This window comes from Hemicordylus capensis, chromosome 2 (assembly GCF_027244095.1).
Source record: "Hemicordylus capensis ecotype Gifberg chromosome 2, rHemCap1.1.pri, whole genome shotgun sequence".
Taxonomy (NCBI): Eukaryota; Metazoa; Chordata; class Lepidosauria; order Squamata; family Cordylidae; genus Hemicordylus; species Hemicordylus capensis.
The window spans coordinates 131,289,453-131,307,980 of NC_069658.1; the positions used below are offsets into that span (position 1 = coordinate 131,289,453).

Below are 18,528 nucleotides of genomic sequence, written 5' to 3' on the forward strand. Positions count from 1 at the left end.
GAAAGAAAGAAAGAAAGAAAGAAAGAGAACGTGGAGTTTGGCTAAAAATGTATCTTAAAAAAAGGTTAAAAGTAAAGAAAATCCATTATCTTCAGCAGTGTGTGATGATAGTGCTTACAACTTGTTTGGTCGACCACTTAAGGAAACTCTAGAGCTGTGATGTTATCTTCCCTTAAATGAAGGGACATCGCAAAACAGGGTTTATAAAAGTAGAAGGTGGAACTCTTCCCACCCATCCGCACAGCCAGTCACCCCTTGCTGGGTTTCCTGCTGCGCTTGATTGCTGTACAAAGTGTTTCCAATTACTGTGGCACTCCTGGTATCTGTATCCATCCATCCTCTTTCTCTCTCGTTTAAAAAAGGGGGGGGGGGAGAAGCAAGAGAAGAAACCTCCCACCCCCTCCCCCTTTCGTCCCCTCCCTTTCTTCGTCCGGTGCTGCCTGCCAGACATATGGGATCAATCAGAGCTTAAGCCTCGGTGCCGATGTGTTTGCGTTGGGAATGTTGACAGCCTGGCAGACACCGGAGGGGCTCTGGTGACAAGGAATCTAAAGTCAGCAACAACTTCAGCATAGGGAGAGAGAGAGAGAGAGGAGGAGGAGGAGAGACATTCATATCTCGACTATCCCCCCTTCCCTTCCCAACACTTCAGGGTAGGGCTTGAGGAGGAGGGTGAGAGAAGAATTTTTATTTCTAGCAGCGGGTCTTCAAACTTGAGGCGAGAGACACACAAGTGCGCCGAGAGAGCCGCTCCACGTGCGCGCCAAAGGAGACCTCCGCTGCTCCTGAGCGCCTGGCTCGCGTAGTGCGGGGCAAAAGCAGGGGACGCGCGCCCTGTTGGCGCAGCTGAGGAGAGGCAGCTCGGTCGAGGCGGCGCCTGCTGGCCGTCGGGCGCCCAGAAGCATGTGGCCCCTCCTGGGGGTGTACTTGTGGGGCAGCAGCGTGTCTCTGGTGTGGGGCTGGACGCCTTTGCAGCCCCTCGCCCTCTCCCGGCCCTTCAACTTGAGTTCGCGGGCGGCGCTGTCTTCCTCGACGACGACGTCCTCTGGGGCGGCGCTGCAGCCGCTTCTGGCCCCGCCAGCGGCCACGACGGAGCGCAAAGTGGAGAAGCTGGGGCGGGCTTTCAAGCGGCAGGTGAGGCAGCTGCGGGCCAAGAGCGGCCGCCTGGAGCTGGTCTTCTTGGTGGACGAGTCGTCGAGCGTGGGCCAGGCGAACTTCCTCAGCGAGCTGCGCTTCGTCAAGAAGCTGCTCTCCGACTTCCCGGTGGTGCCCACGGCCACGCGCGTCGCCATCGTCACCTTCTCCTCCAAGAACAACGTGGTGCCGCGCGTGGACTACATCTCGCCGCCGGCCGCCCGGGCGCAGCACCACCCTCAGCACAAGTGCGCCCTGCTCAGCCGCGAGATCCCGGCCATCGGCTACCGAGGGGGCGGCACCTACACCAAGGGCGCCTTCCAGCAGGCTGCGGTGAGTGACGCCGCGCGCCTCTCCTCTCCTCCTGTCACTCCTCCGCCTCAGTAGCGGTGGCACTCTCTGATTCGGGACCCCTGGCCCTGCTAACTGGCCCAAAGGGGGGCACCTTTTAAAAGCGGTGGCTGTGGCTCTCTTCTCTTTAAGGAGGTGGAGAGCAACGATCCCTGTTCAGCTTAGCATAGCAGGTTGATCGCTCTTCAGCCTGGCATAACCCCTGCTGACTGAACGAGAGGCAGCTTTTTAGTGGTGATTCTCTGATATTTAGCAAGGAGAGAGCAACTGGCCCTAGCCAACCCCAGCACAGCATCTCGCCAGTGGCTGTTGCTGGTGTCTACTATATGTTTCTTTTAGACCGTGAGTCCTTTGACAGGGACTCACAAACCAGTATATCTGGTTTGTTATTTATTTTTCTATGTAAACCGCTTTGAGAACTTTTTGGTTGATGAAAAGCAGTATATAAATATTCGTAGTAGCAGGAGCATGCCTTCCAGTGGTTGTTGCTGGTGGTTACCTTGTGTTTCTTTCTGGACTGTGATCCCCTTTGGGACAGGGAACCATCTTTTTAAAAAAATGTAAACTACTTGGAAACCTTTGTTGAAAAGCAGTATAGAAATATTTTAAATAATAATAACATACATTTTCTAACTGACCCTGAAATATCCATTGAAAGAGTGAGTGAGGGATAAATTCTTCTTTTGTGCCACTATTGAGGCCATTCACACCATTTGACACACCGTTTGACATCATTTGACACACCAGGATGATGGTCCCCACATATATGTCACTATTGACCATAACAGTGTCACAGGATGACTTAGTTACGTGTGAGAATGGGCTGTCAGAGACAGAATACCATAGGCAGATCTTTTATATACTTTTTACATCAGGGCCAAACTAGGCACATTGGGTTCAGTGCACATTTGATTTAAACCTGGTTGCCTCACGTTTGCCACCTTGCAGTAGCAGTGTCCATAAGTACCACACTTTGGGCATGCTAAAAGAACTACTCTTTTTTCTGATCATCCTCATGATCAAGGGTGCCTGATCAAGGATGCCTAAAGGTTGAGTCAGACATGCATGATCACTATAACATGGAGTAAATCCACATGTTCAGCTGCTGGTCATCAAGGCCTGGTTCACATATGCATGTAAGTTATTTGATTCCTCTATTCTATTACTCTTCACTTGGTGAAAGCATATGTGCCAAACTGCAGGTTACATTGCAGCTGGGGGTCATGATAGCCCAGCAGTCCTTATCCAGTGCAAAGCGCCCCAAGGAAGATAATAGATATGATTTATAGTGGAAATGAGGCAAGGAAGAAAGAAAGAGGGTGCTTAACACTCCCCCTGCCAGCTTTTTCTCTGAAACTCTTCCCAGATGCTTTTACATCATGCAGTGTTCCTTTTGGATTCATGTTTGCCTTGAAAAAAACAAGTCATGTACCCCATGGGAAAAACATGTTTGGAACAGATTTCAGTCTGAAGAAAGCTGCTATCAAAAGAAGAGTTAATCCCCTTCCCTGCTCCAAAAAGCTTCCTCCCCAGAACATTTTGCCATGGAAAACGAGTCCTCACGCTACCATGTACAGCTGCTTGCAATTGTGTGGTTTGACCCCAACGAGACGTGATGTGAAAGACCCATAATCTAATCTTCTGGTATCATTTTCTTTGTCTAAAAAGAGTTTTGGGAGGGGAGCTATTAGGATTGGAACCACAGTGTTGTGTTGGGTGGCTAACCCTCCCCCCCGCAACATATCCCCATGAAAATTGCCACCAATCCCAAAACTTCTATGAGCCACAGAGAGTGGGAGGCGAGACAGGTGCCTTTTTTTTCCTTTAACCTTCTCTGCTAATAGTAGCTTGATTGGTGGTGGTGGTCCAACTGAGAAAATATGTGAGGAAGAGGGTTAAAGAGATGATGTGAAAAGAACATAAATGGTCTGCCACCACCCCCCCACCCCCAGCACACTGTGCAGGGAATGCTCTCACCTTCATTCTGCAGCTGCTTGTGCCACCTGAAAATATGTCCCAGAGGCTCAGGAACATGTTTTTGGGTGGCACAGGCTGCTACAGAAGGAAGGAGAGATTATTCTCTCCCCTGCCACTTGCACCTGTGCAACCTCAGTCTGGAACACAACATGCTGCACTGACACTTCCTTAGTCTGTGACTATTCTTGGAACATGTTTTAGACTGATGCTTAAATGTGTTTTAGCATTTCACAAGAATGTAATTCAAATGTGAAATCAACTTTAGCTAGAACATACTTCATTTTTAAAAATGACTTTCTTTTGCTTTCCATCTTACACTAGGAAAAATTCAGAAGAGAATTCACAATTTTCAGATAGGTGTAATGAGATCTTTATTGACCTGTATACTTTTCTGTCAGCTGCTCCAAAGCATTCACTGAAGTCAGGTGAGCTTATGCATATGAAAAGGAGTTTGAGTTGTAAACAGGGGGGTAGCTATAATTGAGCGAAAGGGTTCAAAGAACACGGGCCCCCAGCTCCTGAGGGCCCTCCAGATCCATCTCTCCCTATTTTCTTCATTATCTCCCTCACTTAAAGTCTGCCAGAGAGAGGGATGAACACGGGCCCCCTCTCCCTTAGCTACGCCCCTGGTTGTAAATCTCCCCTCCAAAAACTAAACTCACACTTTGATCCTAAATTCATTGCAGAGAAGTAGGTCCCTTTCAAATCGAGACCCACACAATGGTTGGAATCCAAAGAGCCCCTTGGTTCAAATCTACAGTATATGTACTTATGGGGACCTGTTTTCTCTGTTGGCAGTAGTCTTTCACATCACATTGATGCCAAAGACTTCAAGGAGATGTTTTTGGGGCAGGACTTGAGGAGCTGCATGGGGAGAAGTCTTGATGCTGGTGCAGAAAACTGCATGTTTTTTTAGAATTCCAAATAAATAAACCAAAGAAAAGCCAGGATCCAGAGAAGGAATGTGCGTGCTTGGAAGAGAAGCACTTGGGCAGCTAGGTCTTTGCTTCTATTTTGTACCGCTGAAGAAAGAAGCTACTATGGAAGTTCAAAGCAGCTAATCTCTTTGGCAGTGGGAGTTGCTTCTGTAAAATCAGGAAACAAATCTTTGGCTTTAAAAATATTTTAAGCGTGATTTGATAGTATTGTACAATTGCTCCAATGCAATATGTCACTCCACTAAGGTGAGGGTGATGGAAATAGTTATCCTATTACTTGAAATGAACTACTGTATATACTGTATAGTCATTTAGTCAGATGTAATTCATTCTTTAACGTTTAATATAAATAGGCATTTTGCTAAGACTCTCTACATTGTGTATCTTCTTGGCAGACAAATTACAACTTGGAGATCCTAATCATATTATATTACTCTACTAGAGACTCTAAAAGACTTCTATTATGTTAAAATGCCACTATTAGAATGAATGTAGGAACTTGCACTTCAGTTTAACAACCACCTTCCCCCCCTTCCTGTGAGCTATTATGTGACTGTGCTCTGTTTTTAAGCCCTATTGTCTTATACCTCTGTTTCTTGGCAAATGTTTCCAAAATGTCGTTACTTCTTTGTGAAATGTCTTCTTTACTATCTTTAAAATGCACAAATCTTCATTTCCTTTTCCACATTTCAGAATGATTATTTCATTACAAAAAGGACCCAAAAGTTCTCTAACAAAAGGCTCACAGAAATATACTTGAGAACTTAATAAAAGTGCATAACAGGTGTTGACTGTTGTGTCCTTTTTCTGGAGAAGCCTACTACCATAAATGAGTCTGTTCTGGAAGTAGTGGTGTGAGCATTGTAGATGACACCCATGCCATGTAATGCTATACATGTTTTATCAAATTGTCCCACTGTGTTCAGTGGGACTTACTCCCTAGTAAGCGAGTTTAGGATTGCAGCTTTAATCTGTTTGGACAAATGCAACAGAGAGCTAGGTGAAGGCCAGGGAGACCTTATTTGCTAGTTGCAGAGCTTAAAGCTTAGAGTCTTCATATTTATATTACATTTTTATACTACTTTCCTACTAGAAGCATTCAGAGTGGTTTAAAAGGCAACTTTAAAAAAGGAGGGAAAACAATTATATAAGAAAAATGGCATCATCAGCAGATACATTTAAAATTAATAATCCACTAAGATAATCAGTATATTGCCAGTCAGCAGTTGCCAAAAGACTGACAAAAAAGAAGAATTTTCATCTGATGATGAAAAGCAGTGATGGTGAAGGCCCCATCTCGGCTCACTGCCAAACATGGATCAGGTGAAGGCAGGATCCAGAGAAGAGCCCCCCTGGATGATCTTAAGGTTCAGGCATGCTCACATGGAAAAAAGTAATCCCTTGAGTATCCAGGATCCAAATCATTAAGGGGAATGTACTTAGGAACACAATTCTCAAATGCCACACCCTTTATGTATGTCTTGCAGCTTCCAAAGCTGAGACTTTGAACTATAATTAAAAAAAAAAAAATCTTATTTATTAGGTATTAATGGGCAGTGAGTGGGCATTTGGCCCAGTCTTTCTGGGCTAGTTCTAACCCACTACACTACACTCTCAGCTGGGGAAACACATAGCAGTACCATGGAGGCTGCATGTGTGGTCTCTCTCTCTCTGTACCTAGACTTTTAAGGCAGTGAAAGTGGGATGGAGAGAATGAACCCTACTTATACAGTCAACATAATGCAGCACTTTGCTTTCACTGGGAGGGCAACAGAGCTCACAAGTGACTGACATGGCAGTATTTCACCAAGCAACACTGTTGGCCTATTCTGAGTGGTAATGGGACAAGAAGGAGGGACAAGCAGCACAGGCGGGAGAACAACCTAATTCAGTATTTGTAAGGCAGTGGAAAGGATATTTTATTTATTTATTTATTTATTTATTTATTTAACACATTTATATCCCACTCTTCCTCCAAGGAGCCCAGAGCACTGCACATGGTTATGTTTATCCTCTCAACAACCCTGTGAGGTAGGTTAGGCCGAGAGAGAAGTGACTGGCCCAGAGTCACCCAGTGAGTTTCATGGCTGAACCAGGACTGTCATTTATGATATAGTTGCAGTCTTCCATGAGTTATAATCCAGAGCCAGCCTCATAATGAGGTGAATTGAGGTGGTCATTTCAGGTGGTGGATTATCAGGAAGGAAGGTTGGCTGCTCAGGAAGGAAGGTTGCCTGCCACTCTCCTCTCCTTCACTGCTGTCACCGTCCTTGGTGGCAAAACATTCTCTCTCCTCCTCCTCACCTCCTCCTCCTCCTCCTCCTCCACACACGGTATTTAGAGGAGGAGGATGGAACAGAAGAGGGGGTGTGGAGAAAAGGAGACGAGAGCAGAGGGCTAGAGCTGGCTCTCTAGCCTACCGCTCTCCTGTCCTCTCCTCCATGATTCCTCTTCTGCCGCATCCTCTCTTTTCTCCATCCTTTCTCTGCCAAGGAGAAGAGTGGAATGCCTTTTCACGTGCTGCCACCAAGCCAGGTGGCAGTGGTTGAGGAGGATGGCAGCTAGCGAGATGGCAGCAGCATGTATCACCCACCTCAGGCATCTCAGGGGATCTTGGCTTGCCCCTGCTGTTATCTACCTTTGCTCTGAAATATTATTTTCATTTGGACAGTACTTAGCACTAGTCTCTTAAGAAATCTCTCACTAAAGATCAAGAAGAAATGTTAAGTTATATTTATTTATTTTTCTCCCTTGGGAATGAAATTACTCTCTATGGCAGTAAAAACAAAGGCAGTCATATTTCTGCTGCTAGCTGAGCTGAAGGGAAGAATGCAATGAGTTTTCTTACTAAGCAATGTGAGAAAGAAAAATAGTTGAGGTTTTTTTCCTGGCGAGGTTGAGAGAAACATTTACTGAAAAAGCAGACTTTGCACAGACAGGTTAATCAATTACAAGATGTTAAGGGAGCTAATTGTTTGGTTAATTAATTCTAAGGGAGTTAAAGGAACGTTTTAGAAGCACTTTGGGGAGGATTTTAAAACTTGCTTCAGAATTTAACATTGTGTTTCACTTTTAAAGATTTGAGATTATTCAGCCTAAATCTTCCTGTTGTGGAATGTGTTTTCTGCCAGTTTTAGAACACAGAATAATCAATATTATGTTAGTGTCCATATTTTTCTTCTGATGTGTTGTTACACGAGAGACAGTCAACTGCAAACATATTTCATCCAATATTGCCAGAATAGAAATATATCCAATAAAGTCTCTATTTGCCAGGGCCACTCCAACATGGGTCCTTTGTTATTTTTTTGGGTTGAACCAACAGTTTTGGATTAATTGTGAACATGCATTTCTACCTATCCATGTGCTTTTATTCTCCTTGAGATACTCCTTTGCTGCAAACATATTTTCATATTTCTAACATATCCTTGATAATGATGTGTAAGATGCTGTCCAGTCTCAGCAGAAGAGTTTATATTCCATGTCAGTCTCTATTATTTTTATTATTTATTGATTGATTTGATTTATATACCACCCTTCCAAAAATGGCTCAGGCCACTCTAGGCCTGAGACTTACAAATATATGGTGGGTTATCAACATGGGCTTTAAAAATCTATTTATTTTACGCTTTTTATGTTATAAATGTTCTAACTGGCTTTTGTATGAAGTGTATACAAGACTGCTGCCCATCTTTCCTCTCATCTCAACCCTTCCTTCTGTTATCATCATGATTCACCAGCTTTTTGATTAAACAAGGTCTCCCTCTCATGATCAGTTATTGTCACTTCTTCCTGATCAGTAATGGAAAAACTGGGCTTTTCATCATAGTTTCCTCTGACAAAACACTGGCTCATGCTCTGATCATCACCCATCATGACTTCTCTCTGACCTTTCCTTTTCTGACCTCAGCCTTTTTACCTTTATCTAGAACTCCACTGCCAAAATAATTCACTTCTCCCAGTGGTCAGAATATGGAATGGCCCTCTTCAAACCCTGTGATTGTTTCCTGTTCTCTCCCACATCCTGCACAAATTCTTTGTCCTTACCTTCAAAATCTTTCTGCCCTTATCTCCTATCCTGTTAATCTTGTGATCTTCACTCCTGTCTTCAGCTGTCCAATGGTGTTCTTCTTTCTTAAACAAGTCCACAGTTTCACTCTTACTCTCTCCTTTGGCTAAACTGCCTCTTTGAACATTTATGCAGCACTGCTGCTTTCTTGTTCTTCTGATGCATCCACAAAAGTCAAGCTTTTAATGAAGGCTTTGGGTTTAACCTTGTGAAAATGTAGGTTGTAGCTCCTTGAGGCCAGGGATCTGTGAGTTTTGCTTATGAAAGCCCATAAAGCTCAATGTACACTGATGGTGCTGTGTAAAGAAATGTTGCAAAGCCATGTTGCTCATGTTGTTCTGTGGAAAGTGGCTGCCTTTGAGTACTGGGAGAAGCAAACCCAGAGAATTTGCCCTGTGAGGTTTATAAGCGATACAAAGAGAGAGCATGAGAGGGTGGAAGAGTGCAATAAGTGATTTACATTATGATTATTTTATTCTTAAACAGCTTGGGCATATGTTTTGGAAAAGCAGGATATAAATATTTTAATAAATATGGATTAAATGAATATGGGATACTATTTACACTAGTGTTAGGTATGGACATTCCATAGCACAGATGACACACAGGAAGTGTGGGTTTGTTATATCATACCATGTAAACCCCTGCTAACTGGGCAAAGAGGCACCTTTACCATGGTGATTCTCTTTATTTAGCAGGGGGAGAGTAACTGGCCCTATCCACCCCCAGCACAGTACTTCCAGTGACTGTTGCTGGTGTGTGTCCTATGTTTCTTTTTAGAATGTGAGCCCTTTGGGGACAGGGAGCCATCTTATTTGTTTTATTTCTCTTTGTAAACTGCCCTGAGCCATTTTTGGAAGGGCGGTATAAAAATCGAATTAATAATAATAAATAATAATAAATGTATAAGAACAGAGTCTGATCACACATCTTTAACTATTCCTTTTTGTTATTCTTGAAAGTACAATATCTGAAAATAAACTGGATCCTGCATTTTGTATAGTTTTTCTTTTCAAGGAAGGGGATGCCCAGCAAATCTAGGTTAAAAATTGTATGGAATGCAGAAGTGCTAGGAAGAGAGCTTCCATCCCTTCATTGGGAATGCTTTCTTCTGCCTAAGCACTCGACTTGTTCAGAGAATAGCACCTATGTGGTGGCCCACAGTGTGAGGAGAAGCAAGAGTGTACTGCTCCATCTCTACCCACCCAACACCCTGTTCCTGCCCCCACATGATCATATGGGTTGGAACTAGGGATGAGTCCGAAGTGTTTCGGTGCCTCTTTGGAGAGGCTTCAAAATGCTTCGGCTCCTTGGAGCTGAAACATTCCGGTGCGGGGTGAGGGGTTCCCTTAAGAGGAGGTGGGCAGGCCCTACCTGCCCGTCCTCCAAGCCCCTGCCGCCATGCCACGGCGCTATTTACACGGAAATACCTCCTGCAAGCAGCAGCTTGTGCTGCTTGCCCCTTTAAACGCCGCACCCTGGCGATGGGATGCGTCCCCCGGCATCCTTCACTTGCTGACGCCACGTGAGGGATGCTGGGGGATGCCCGCCTCCTCTTAGGACCTGCCCACCTCTTCTTAAGAGAATCCCTCGCCACCCTTGGATGTGCACCAAAGCAATTGGATGCACATCCCTAGTTGGAACCACTGGCGGAATCAGCCAAATGGTGGGCTCATGTCCTGCCCTGCCGGCAGCCCCACAAGTGATGCCCCACATGTGATGTCACGCGCTCGTGGTTGTGCCTGGGGTCTGGAGAGCCCCGCGCGAGCTCTCGTGATCTCATTTCCAGCCAGTATTTGCTGGCTGTCAGCGTATATTCCCCTTTCTCTCCTGCCAGCAAGGGAGAGGAAGGGAAATACATGCATTCAGGCAGCAAACACCGCCTGGAAATGAGATCTGGAGGACTGGAGCGGGCCCTCTGGCGATCGGGCCATGTCCCCTTTGCACATTGTCATGAACAATGTGTTTCTCTTTTCATTGGCGGCCTGGGTTCTTTGAACCCTGAAACTCAATGGTGCCTCTGCCCCAACTGGAACATTCAAAGCGGCCCTTAATGGCATAGTCTGAACTGTGAAATTGGGGGTAGTTCAGATGTTCCAGCCCATGTGATCATGTGGAGGTGGCACAATGGATAGATGGGGATGAGGCATGACACTCCTGCTTCTCACACAATGGGTTCCATACAATTTGAATGGTATTGTCTGAACTGGCCACCATTGCATTGCATTTCTTTCCTTTCCCCTGCTGTCCCCCCTCAAACAGACTAGCTGCGCCTGCTCAGCTGAGGACAGTGCAGACCACCACTAACAGGCCTGTGTCTCCACTGGGCTAAGCCCCTTCTATCATCTTGAGCCTAAGGAAATGGACATGCTTCCTTGCTGAGGGAACCAAAGAGATGCAGGCCTAGGCCTGTACCACCATTAGCAGGCCCTTGTCTCAGCAAGGCCAGGCCCCTCCCACCATCTCAGACCAGATAAAATGGACTGGCAGAGCTGCCAAGACAATAAAAGAAGTAGCTAGGCTGGAAATAGCAGCAGCTTCATTGCGCTTGAGTTTCACCTGGATTTGGTTCTTCCTACCATCTTGGTCCTGAGAAGAATTGATATGATGTATATTATTGGTTATTGGATTTTCAAGATTTTGGGTACTTTATGTTTAGAAGTTGAAGTTAGCCCCTTCATGCAATATTTGGAAATCAGGATATAAATAAAATAGTACATATAACTGGAGAATGATGTGTACCAACAGACTTTATCCTGTGAGTGGTTTGGGCTTCTTTTGTGGTTAGTGCAAGACAATATTTTCAGTCCCTGCCTACAAGCTGCATACTGGGTATGAAGGCAAGTCTGAAATAACATCCTTTTTAAAAATGAATTATGGTTTTTAGGGACATTTCCATTTTAATTTGAGGGGTCAGAAATAATTTCCGATTTTGGGGCTTGACTCTTGCTAGACAACACCACATTAAAATTGCTTTATGTGTTTTCAAAGTTGTTTTAATGTGGTTAACTCCCTGTCCATCAAATTTTAAACCCCCATTGTTTCTGGGAGCTGATTGGGTGGTTAATATTGGAATACAAATTGGAACACTGTGCTATGGGAATACATATGGGACTTTGTTTACTGTTTTCTCCACAATGAAGGTGAATGGCATGACTTCAAACTAATGCCAGCTTGAAAGTGATTTCTGGAAAATGATGCCTGAGCAATCCCTTAGACTTGTTCCCTACAAGTTCCCTACAATCCCTTAGACTATTGTTCCCTACAGAACAATATTTTAAAAACTGAGAAATTCCAAATAAAATTTCATTTTTGTTTATTTCAACTTGTTATTTTGCATGCATCAAACATTTGCTCTAGTTCTCTTCACTGAGAAGAAAAACTACAAAATGTAGGATCTGTCCTAAATTTATTCAGATACAGGACTCTCTTGTTGATTAAATGATCACATTCCATACTGCTTACAACCTTTTTATAGGACAAAATCAAAATTGTTTTGTAACTGTCAGCAGAGAGTCACATCCAAGGCATTGCTTGTGTTTTATATGTTTTGGGCACAGTAGTTTCAGCTGCAATATTGCAATGCCTGGAATGAAACCACAGTCTGCTTTTCCCCCATCAGGACCCCCACCATCTACCTTGTGGATCCATTGTTTTCCATGGAGATGTGCCAGAACTCCTTAGACTGGAGAGTTTTTTTTAATGTTTTGTTTTAATTGCAGCTGAGGAATTAAAAGGACATATGAATATGGCCTCAAAGTTCATATATATATATAATTTTCATCGTTTGTGATTGGTGTGATTGCATACTACAGTAGATGTAGTTTGTTGGCAGCTCTAAAGTGGGCAAATGTTATGTTATGGCAAGGTACAGCTGTGTGTCAAAATTCAGGAGAGGGATAAACTTCAGGAGATGGTAAACTGTATTCACCAAGTTAGATGTAATGATGGCAGAACCTGTGTCTGCCTCAAACACACTTAAAGCAGGAACAGGTATAGGCCTGATATTTAGAGCAAATGGGTTCATGGGCCATGGGTACTAAACTCTTCTCCTACCTGTAGCATATCTCCCCGTAGTCCATCTCCCTGGTACTTTTCTCCTGAGCCAACAACTAGGGTTGGTTTGATTTAAATCACAATTTAAATCATGATTTAAATAGCTTCACAGAAGGTCTCAATTTTAATTATTTAAATCACAATTTACATTACTAGTCAGGAAGATTATATTTAATCATCATTTTCTATAAAAGTACATTCTTACCTAATATAACCTTAATACATATTTAGAAATAGATGTAGGTTTCATTTTTAATAGGTAGGTACACACTATAATAGGTACACACTTCTCATAATGCTGTTTCATTCAGGCAATCAGGACTAGCATTTTGTTGTTGCACTGTTTGCATTTTGCATGCATGCCTTTCTTACCCAGAGGTACAGGAACTTCATTAAAATATTCCCAAATGGGGTCTCTTTTACTGCCTGCTACCTGATAGGTGTTTCCCTTTTACAATGGAGAATACACTCGGAAAACGTTTCCTCAGGACTGCATGAATATGTTCTGTTCACTTTTGGTTTCACTTTCTATTCCCCTCCCCATCCCATGTATTTATATCCAAACTCCTCCTCCTCGCTCAGATCTGCTCCATTCCCCCAAACAGGGGTGTAGCTATAATTGAGCAGATGGGTTCAAAGAACCTGTCCCCCCAGCTCCTGACGGCCCTCCAGCTCCACCCTGCTTTCTTTATTATCTCTGTCACTCCATGGGGCCTCCAGGAAGAGGGGTGAACATGAGCCCCCTCTCCCCTAGCTATGCCCCTGCCCCCAAATCCTCTTATTCATTCATTTTGCTTCTTTGTCTTTGTACTTTTGGGGGGAGGAGCAAGGGTTTGACTGTGTGTGTGTGTGTGTTTGCATGCTTCATGTACACCACCTGCAGAACAGGACTTTTCTACCAAAGTTGATGACTGCTTACCACCATAAGAAGCTGCCTGTAAGAGAGACTGTCTGAACTCATAGCATTTATATTTTGATTGAACTTGAGCATGTGAATTATGAGCCAGTATTTGGCCTCTTAACCACACTGTCTGCTGAAAGATTGTTGATCTTATGGTGTTAATACTGGGTGGTCTTGCAAATACTGAAGTAAGTTCAGTGCAAGTAAGGGGAGTGCATCCTGGCTGAAAAGACTATGGCCAGGTCATCAGCTTGTTAGCTCTTGGCTTGAGATGATGTTTTCTTTTTCTTCTTGTAGCAAATACTGCTTCACTCCCGTGCAAATGCCACTAAGGTGATATTCCTCATTACCGATGGTTATTCTAATGGAGGGGATCCAAGGCCTACTGCAGCATCCTTGCGGGAATTTGGAGTGGAGATCTTCACGTTTGGGATATGGCAGGGCAACATCCGAGAGCTGAATGACATGGCTTCGTATCCAAAGGAGGAACACTGCTATCTGCTCCACAGTTTTGCAGAGTTTGAAGCTTTAGCTCGTAGAGCCCTTCATGAAGGTATTGCATTTAGTTCTGCCTTCTGTTTAATTTCTAATAAAATGACACATTATGCTCTGTGTGGAATGCCTTTGTGAACATAGATATTTTGATTTTTGCATTTGTTATTATTCATTTGACAATATATCGCTTGATTGTCTATCCTGTTGTACACATCTAATCCCTCCACGTGTTCCTTAATCATCATCATCTTCTTCTTCTTCTTACATTTATATCCCGCTCTTCCTCCAAGGAGCCCAGAGCGGTGTACTACATACTTGAGTTTCTCTTTCACAACAAACCTGTGAAGTAGGTTAGGCTGAGGGAGAACTGACTGGCCCAGAGTCACCCAGCTACTTTCATGGCTGAATGGGGATTTGAACTCGGGTCTCCCCGGTCCTAGTCGAGCACTCTAACCACTACTCCACGCTGGCCCACCATGCTGGTCCCCTCCAGAGACCTGGTTGCCATATTTCCTGCTATTGTTTCTCCTCTCCACCACATCATCAACCTGTCTCTCTCCTCTGCCTCCTCTGATGTTCAGACATGCCACTGTCTCCCATGTTCTAAATCATCATCATCATCATCATCATCATCATCATCATCATCATCATCTCTTGTCCCATCTTCCTTAATTGATTGCTGCCCAGTCTCACTTCTCTTTGTCTCCAAACTCCTGGAGTATGCTACTTGCCTGAGCTTTCTTTCCTCCAGCTCTGCTTTGACCACTGACTCTAATCTGGTTTCTGTCCCCTGCACTCCACTGAAACTGCCCTCACAAAAATCACCAATGATTTTCTCACTGACAAAATCAAAAAGTCTCAATTCCATCCTCATCCTTCAAGACCTCACTACTACTGACCTCTTTGTTGCTTTCAGGACAGTTGATCACTCTGTCCTGCTTGACTCCCTTATACCTTGGTCTCTGTCTCTCTTTCTACCGATCTAATCTATTCTCTTCCTGCCTGTCTGATCATTCTTTCAAGCTTTTCACGGGGTGGGGGATACTCTTCCTTTCCCCCTCTGATGTTCAGGATCCTTCAGGACACCTCACAGGACTCTGTCCCCATACTGTGCTCACTCTGCGCACTGCCCCTAGGTGATCTTATCAAATTTCTCCTTGTCCATTTATAATATCACCATCTACTTGGTTGAATAGTCCCCAAAGCCTTGTCTATATTTTGATTCCTCTCTCATTTATTCTCCAGCTTCAGTCTGTCACTAAAAACCATTCCTTTACAATATTGCAAGAATACCACACTTCCTCTTTGTCCCCTCAGGAATAATTCATGATCGTCTCTTACCTTGACTACTCTAACCACTTTCTCACTGTGCTGCCCCTCCCTTTCCCTTCATGAGAGGAGGAGATTGAAAACTTTTGTTCATATTGGCCACCTTCGCATGTAACACAGAACCGGAGTTGAAGGGGCCCTCGGTTACTGGACTGTTATGGCCAAATGCAGACCAGGCCCTTGGTACTCCGGTTCAGCTCAGAGAGCGACCAGAGGTTCTGCTCTCTGAACTGCAATTTGTACCCTTTGTTTGAAGTGAGTTTCGCCACTCCAACCCGAGGTTTAATGCAGCCTGCATTACCTGAATGTGGAAATGCAGGCTGTGTTAACTCCAACTGGAATTGAGGGAGGAAACTCCTCCCTCTCTCTGCATGTCATTGGCTGTGCAGGCTGTCCTTCATGAAAGAAGGAAGACTGCACAGCCAGTTTCCCCTCCTCTCTGCAGTCTTGCTGACTGCAGAGAGGGAGCTCTCCATTACATACAAATTCAGACTTTAAACCATGAACCCAGAACAGAGTTCCAGGTGCTTCCATATTATTGCTTTCACCTTTTTCATATTGCAGAACGTAGTAGCTGACATCCAGGCTATTACTGTGCTGGTGCAGCAGTGCTGAGCTCTAAATTAATGGTGCACCATTGCACTAGCAGGAGAAGGGGTGATTTCCAATGATCTCCCCTTCTCTCTGATGCTCACGCATCATAAAAAATATGTCACTGAAGCTTGTGCACTATTAGTCTGGAACTTAGCCCTCTTGTATTAGTGCAGTGATAGTCTGGATGTCAGCCAATGGCCATTACATTTATTGAATCAATAAAACAAAGAGAGATAAAAGAAAGAAAAGGAAAAAGAACTGTTTTAGATTACCAAAACCAGAATGATCTCCTGTATAAGCCACATTGAGTGAACGGGCGCTGTGGAATTATGCTATTCTCCTGCAGTTTACATTTATTTCAGTGAGGTTTGCATGGAAGAACTTCCCAGTGGATTTTGCCCTTAGGAATGAATAAACAAAGACAGACTCTGAAGTACCCTAGAATACATTATCACTGGGAAATGAACCACCCTCTCCCATCCCTTCCCCCACCCACCAAATTCCTGTTTTGCAGCCAGTGAAAATTTTGCCCTTTTAAGAGTTCAGCAAGCAATGTAAATTCAATAAAAATTCTTAATCTCTGTGTTTTGGGCGGGAAGTTAAATGCACATTTTTCCTAATAGAAAAAGATCTATTTGCTATAATTGTTGCTATTATCTCTAATGTGTTTGTTTGCGTTTAAAAAAAACTTTTGGATCATCATTACAGATCTGCCCTCTGGTAGTTACATTCAAGAAGATATATCCCATTGCTCCTATCTTTGTGATGGAGATGAAAACTGTTGTGATATCATGGCAAGTTGCAAGTGTGGTACCCACACAGGGCAGTTTGAGTGCATCTGTGAAAAAGGATACTATGGCAAAGGACTTAGGCATGAGTGTACAGGTCAGTATCTGTTTCCTTCTTTTTGCAAATATGACTGCTGATGTAAAAGTTTCAGAGCTGGTTAAGTTGTCTTCTTGTATTTTGCCCATGTCTGCTGATGGGAAAATTTTTGAAAGTGTAATGGGGCTTTTCAGCCCAATAGTGTAGAAGTAGCCAATCCACCACACAATTTGGTAAAGAACCAAAATAGCAACCTATCTGCAATATCCAGTCCTATAAAATAATACTTTTTTTTTACTCAGAGGGTCTGGTGTCACATCTGAATTTGAGTCTTCCTCCACTATATATTATTTTATATACTGAGATGATTCTCATGATGGGGGGAACTGGGCTAAGGGAGCGCAGCCCAGTTTCCCCCTATCATGAGAACCACCCGGTGGTTCAACGGCGGCTAGCCTTCCTAAGAATCCACCCCCTAAAATGAGATTCGAGGAGCGAACGCTCCGCTAACCACATTTTACTGATTGTGTGCAGCCACAGTGTGGCTCCACACCATGGCAAAACACATGTAGACCCCCAGCTGGGAGGCCACAACAAGCCTCCTGGCCTCAGGGGTCTCCACAGCATGCCCCACGCACTTGCACGGGGCATCCTGGGACTCCTGGGGGCCAGGCAGCCCCTGATCCCTGCTGCCCCTACCAGCTCTGTGACGGAGCCGGTAGTCATGTGGGTGGCTGATCCGGCCACCCAGGGACGGCTCCATGCTCGTCTGTGGGGAGAGCCCGCTCTCCTTGCAGAGCCTGGTAAGGCTCTACATACCGATCGTGTGTAGAACCTCACTGTATTATATATTATACTAGTAAAATTGGCTTGCAGTTTGCATTATTCCTGTACCATGAAATGGCCATGTACTCTCCCTTCACGCCTTGCTAGCTGATGACCAGAAAAGCTGTTTTGTTTTGATCATGTAGAAGTGCTGCTGCCAAGAACCCCTAAAAAGACAAATTATAGGAGATTGAATGAGACAGACCAGGGGTTCCCAAGAGGGAGTACTTGAAAAGCCCTCCTGCCTCCCCATGTTGCAGCTGCACTGTTTGTTCCCCATCTGATGATTGACAGCTTGAAGCCAAGTCATCCTCAGCAATGTGTCCACTGGAGAAGTGGGGGAGGAGGATGAAGACCCTTCCCGCGCTTCTGATTAGCTAACTGTGTGCAGAAGCTCAGTGTACCCCTCCTTTCAGCCTCATTGTCAGGCTTCAGAAAATTAGCATTGAGTACACCTATGTAAACAAGTCCCATTAATTTAAGAGGGAGTATTCATGAGTACTCCACCTGAGAAAACTGCCCGAGTTTATTGGAAGGCATCATATTCCATGCTTTTCTAATGGGAGAGTTTTCCCACATTTTCCAAGAAATTAATGAATTTTTAGACCTTTTTTATTTTTCTGGTAGTGTGAGCGAGGTCCTGAACCTACCTGCCAAACAGCGAGGCTATTCTCATAATGGGGGAAAACCGGGCTTTTCCCTCGTTGTGAGAACCACTGGGACCACGGGCGAGCTAGCCCGCCAAAGTAACCCTCATCTTAAATGAGGTTAGCGAATTGAGCGCTCTACTAACCCCATTTTGGTGATTGTGAGTCATCACAGCACGACTCCGCACCACAGTGACTCGTGAGGAGACACCCCCTCCCCGGAGGCTAAAAATAGCCTCCTGGTCTCAGAGGTCTCCCCATGATGCCCCGTGCACTCGCACGGGGCATCCTGGGACTTCTGGGGGCCGAGCGGCCTCCAATCTCCACAGCCCCTACCAGCTCCATGACAGAGCTGGTAGTTGTGTGGGCAGCCAATTCGGCTGCCCG

The 18,528-nt window shown here is 44.5% G+C and overlaps 1 protein-coding gene across 6 annotated transcripts in view; it reads left to right on the forward strand.

Annotated features, from left to right (window-relative positions):
• Window positions 1-468: 468 nt before the first annotated feature.
• SVEP1 (sushi, von Willebrand factor type A, EGF and pentraxin domain containing 1) overlaps window positions 469-18,528 on the forward strand; it is a 249,175-nt gene continuing 231,115 nt past the window's right edge. For 3 of the 6 annotated variants that reach the window (XR_008316279.1, XM_053296612.1, XM_053296614.1), the window contains exons 1-3: window positions 477-1,467; window positions 13,724-13,979; window positions 16,553-16,729. Coding sequence is in view for 5 of the 6 variants with exons in the window: in XM_053296612.1 (XP_053152587.1) it covers window positions 904-1,467; window positions 13,724-13,979; window positions 16,553-16,729 (997 nt within the window). In the remaining variant the exon portion in view is untranslated. Of the gene's footprint in view, window positions 1,468-3,798; window positions 3,888-13,723; window positions 13,980-16,552; window positions 16,730-18,528 lie in introns of those variants that run through there. The other 3 variants (XM_053296616.1, XM_053296613.1, XM_053296615.1) reach the window with 3 other exon arrangements.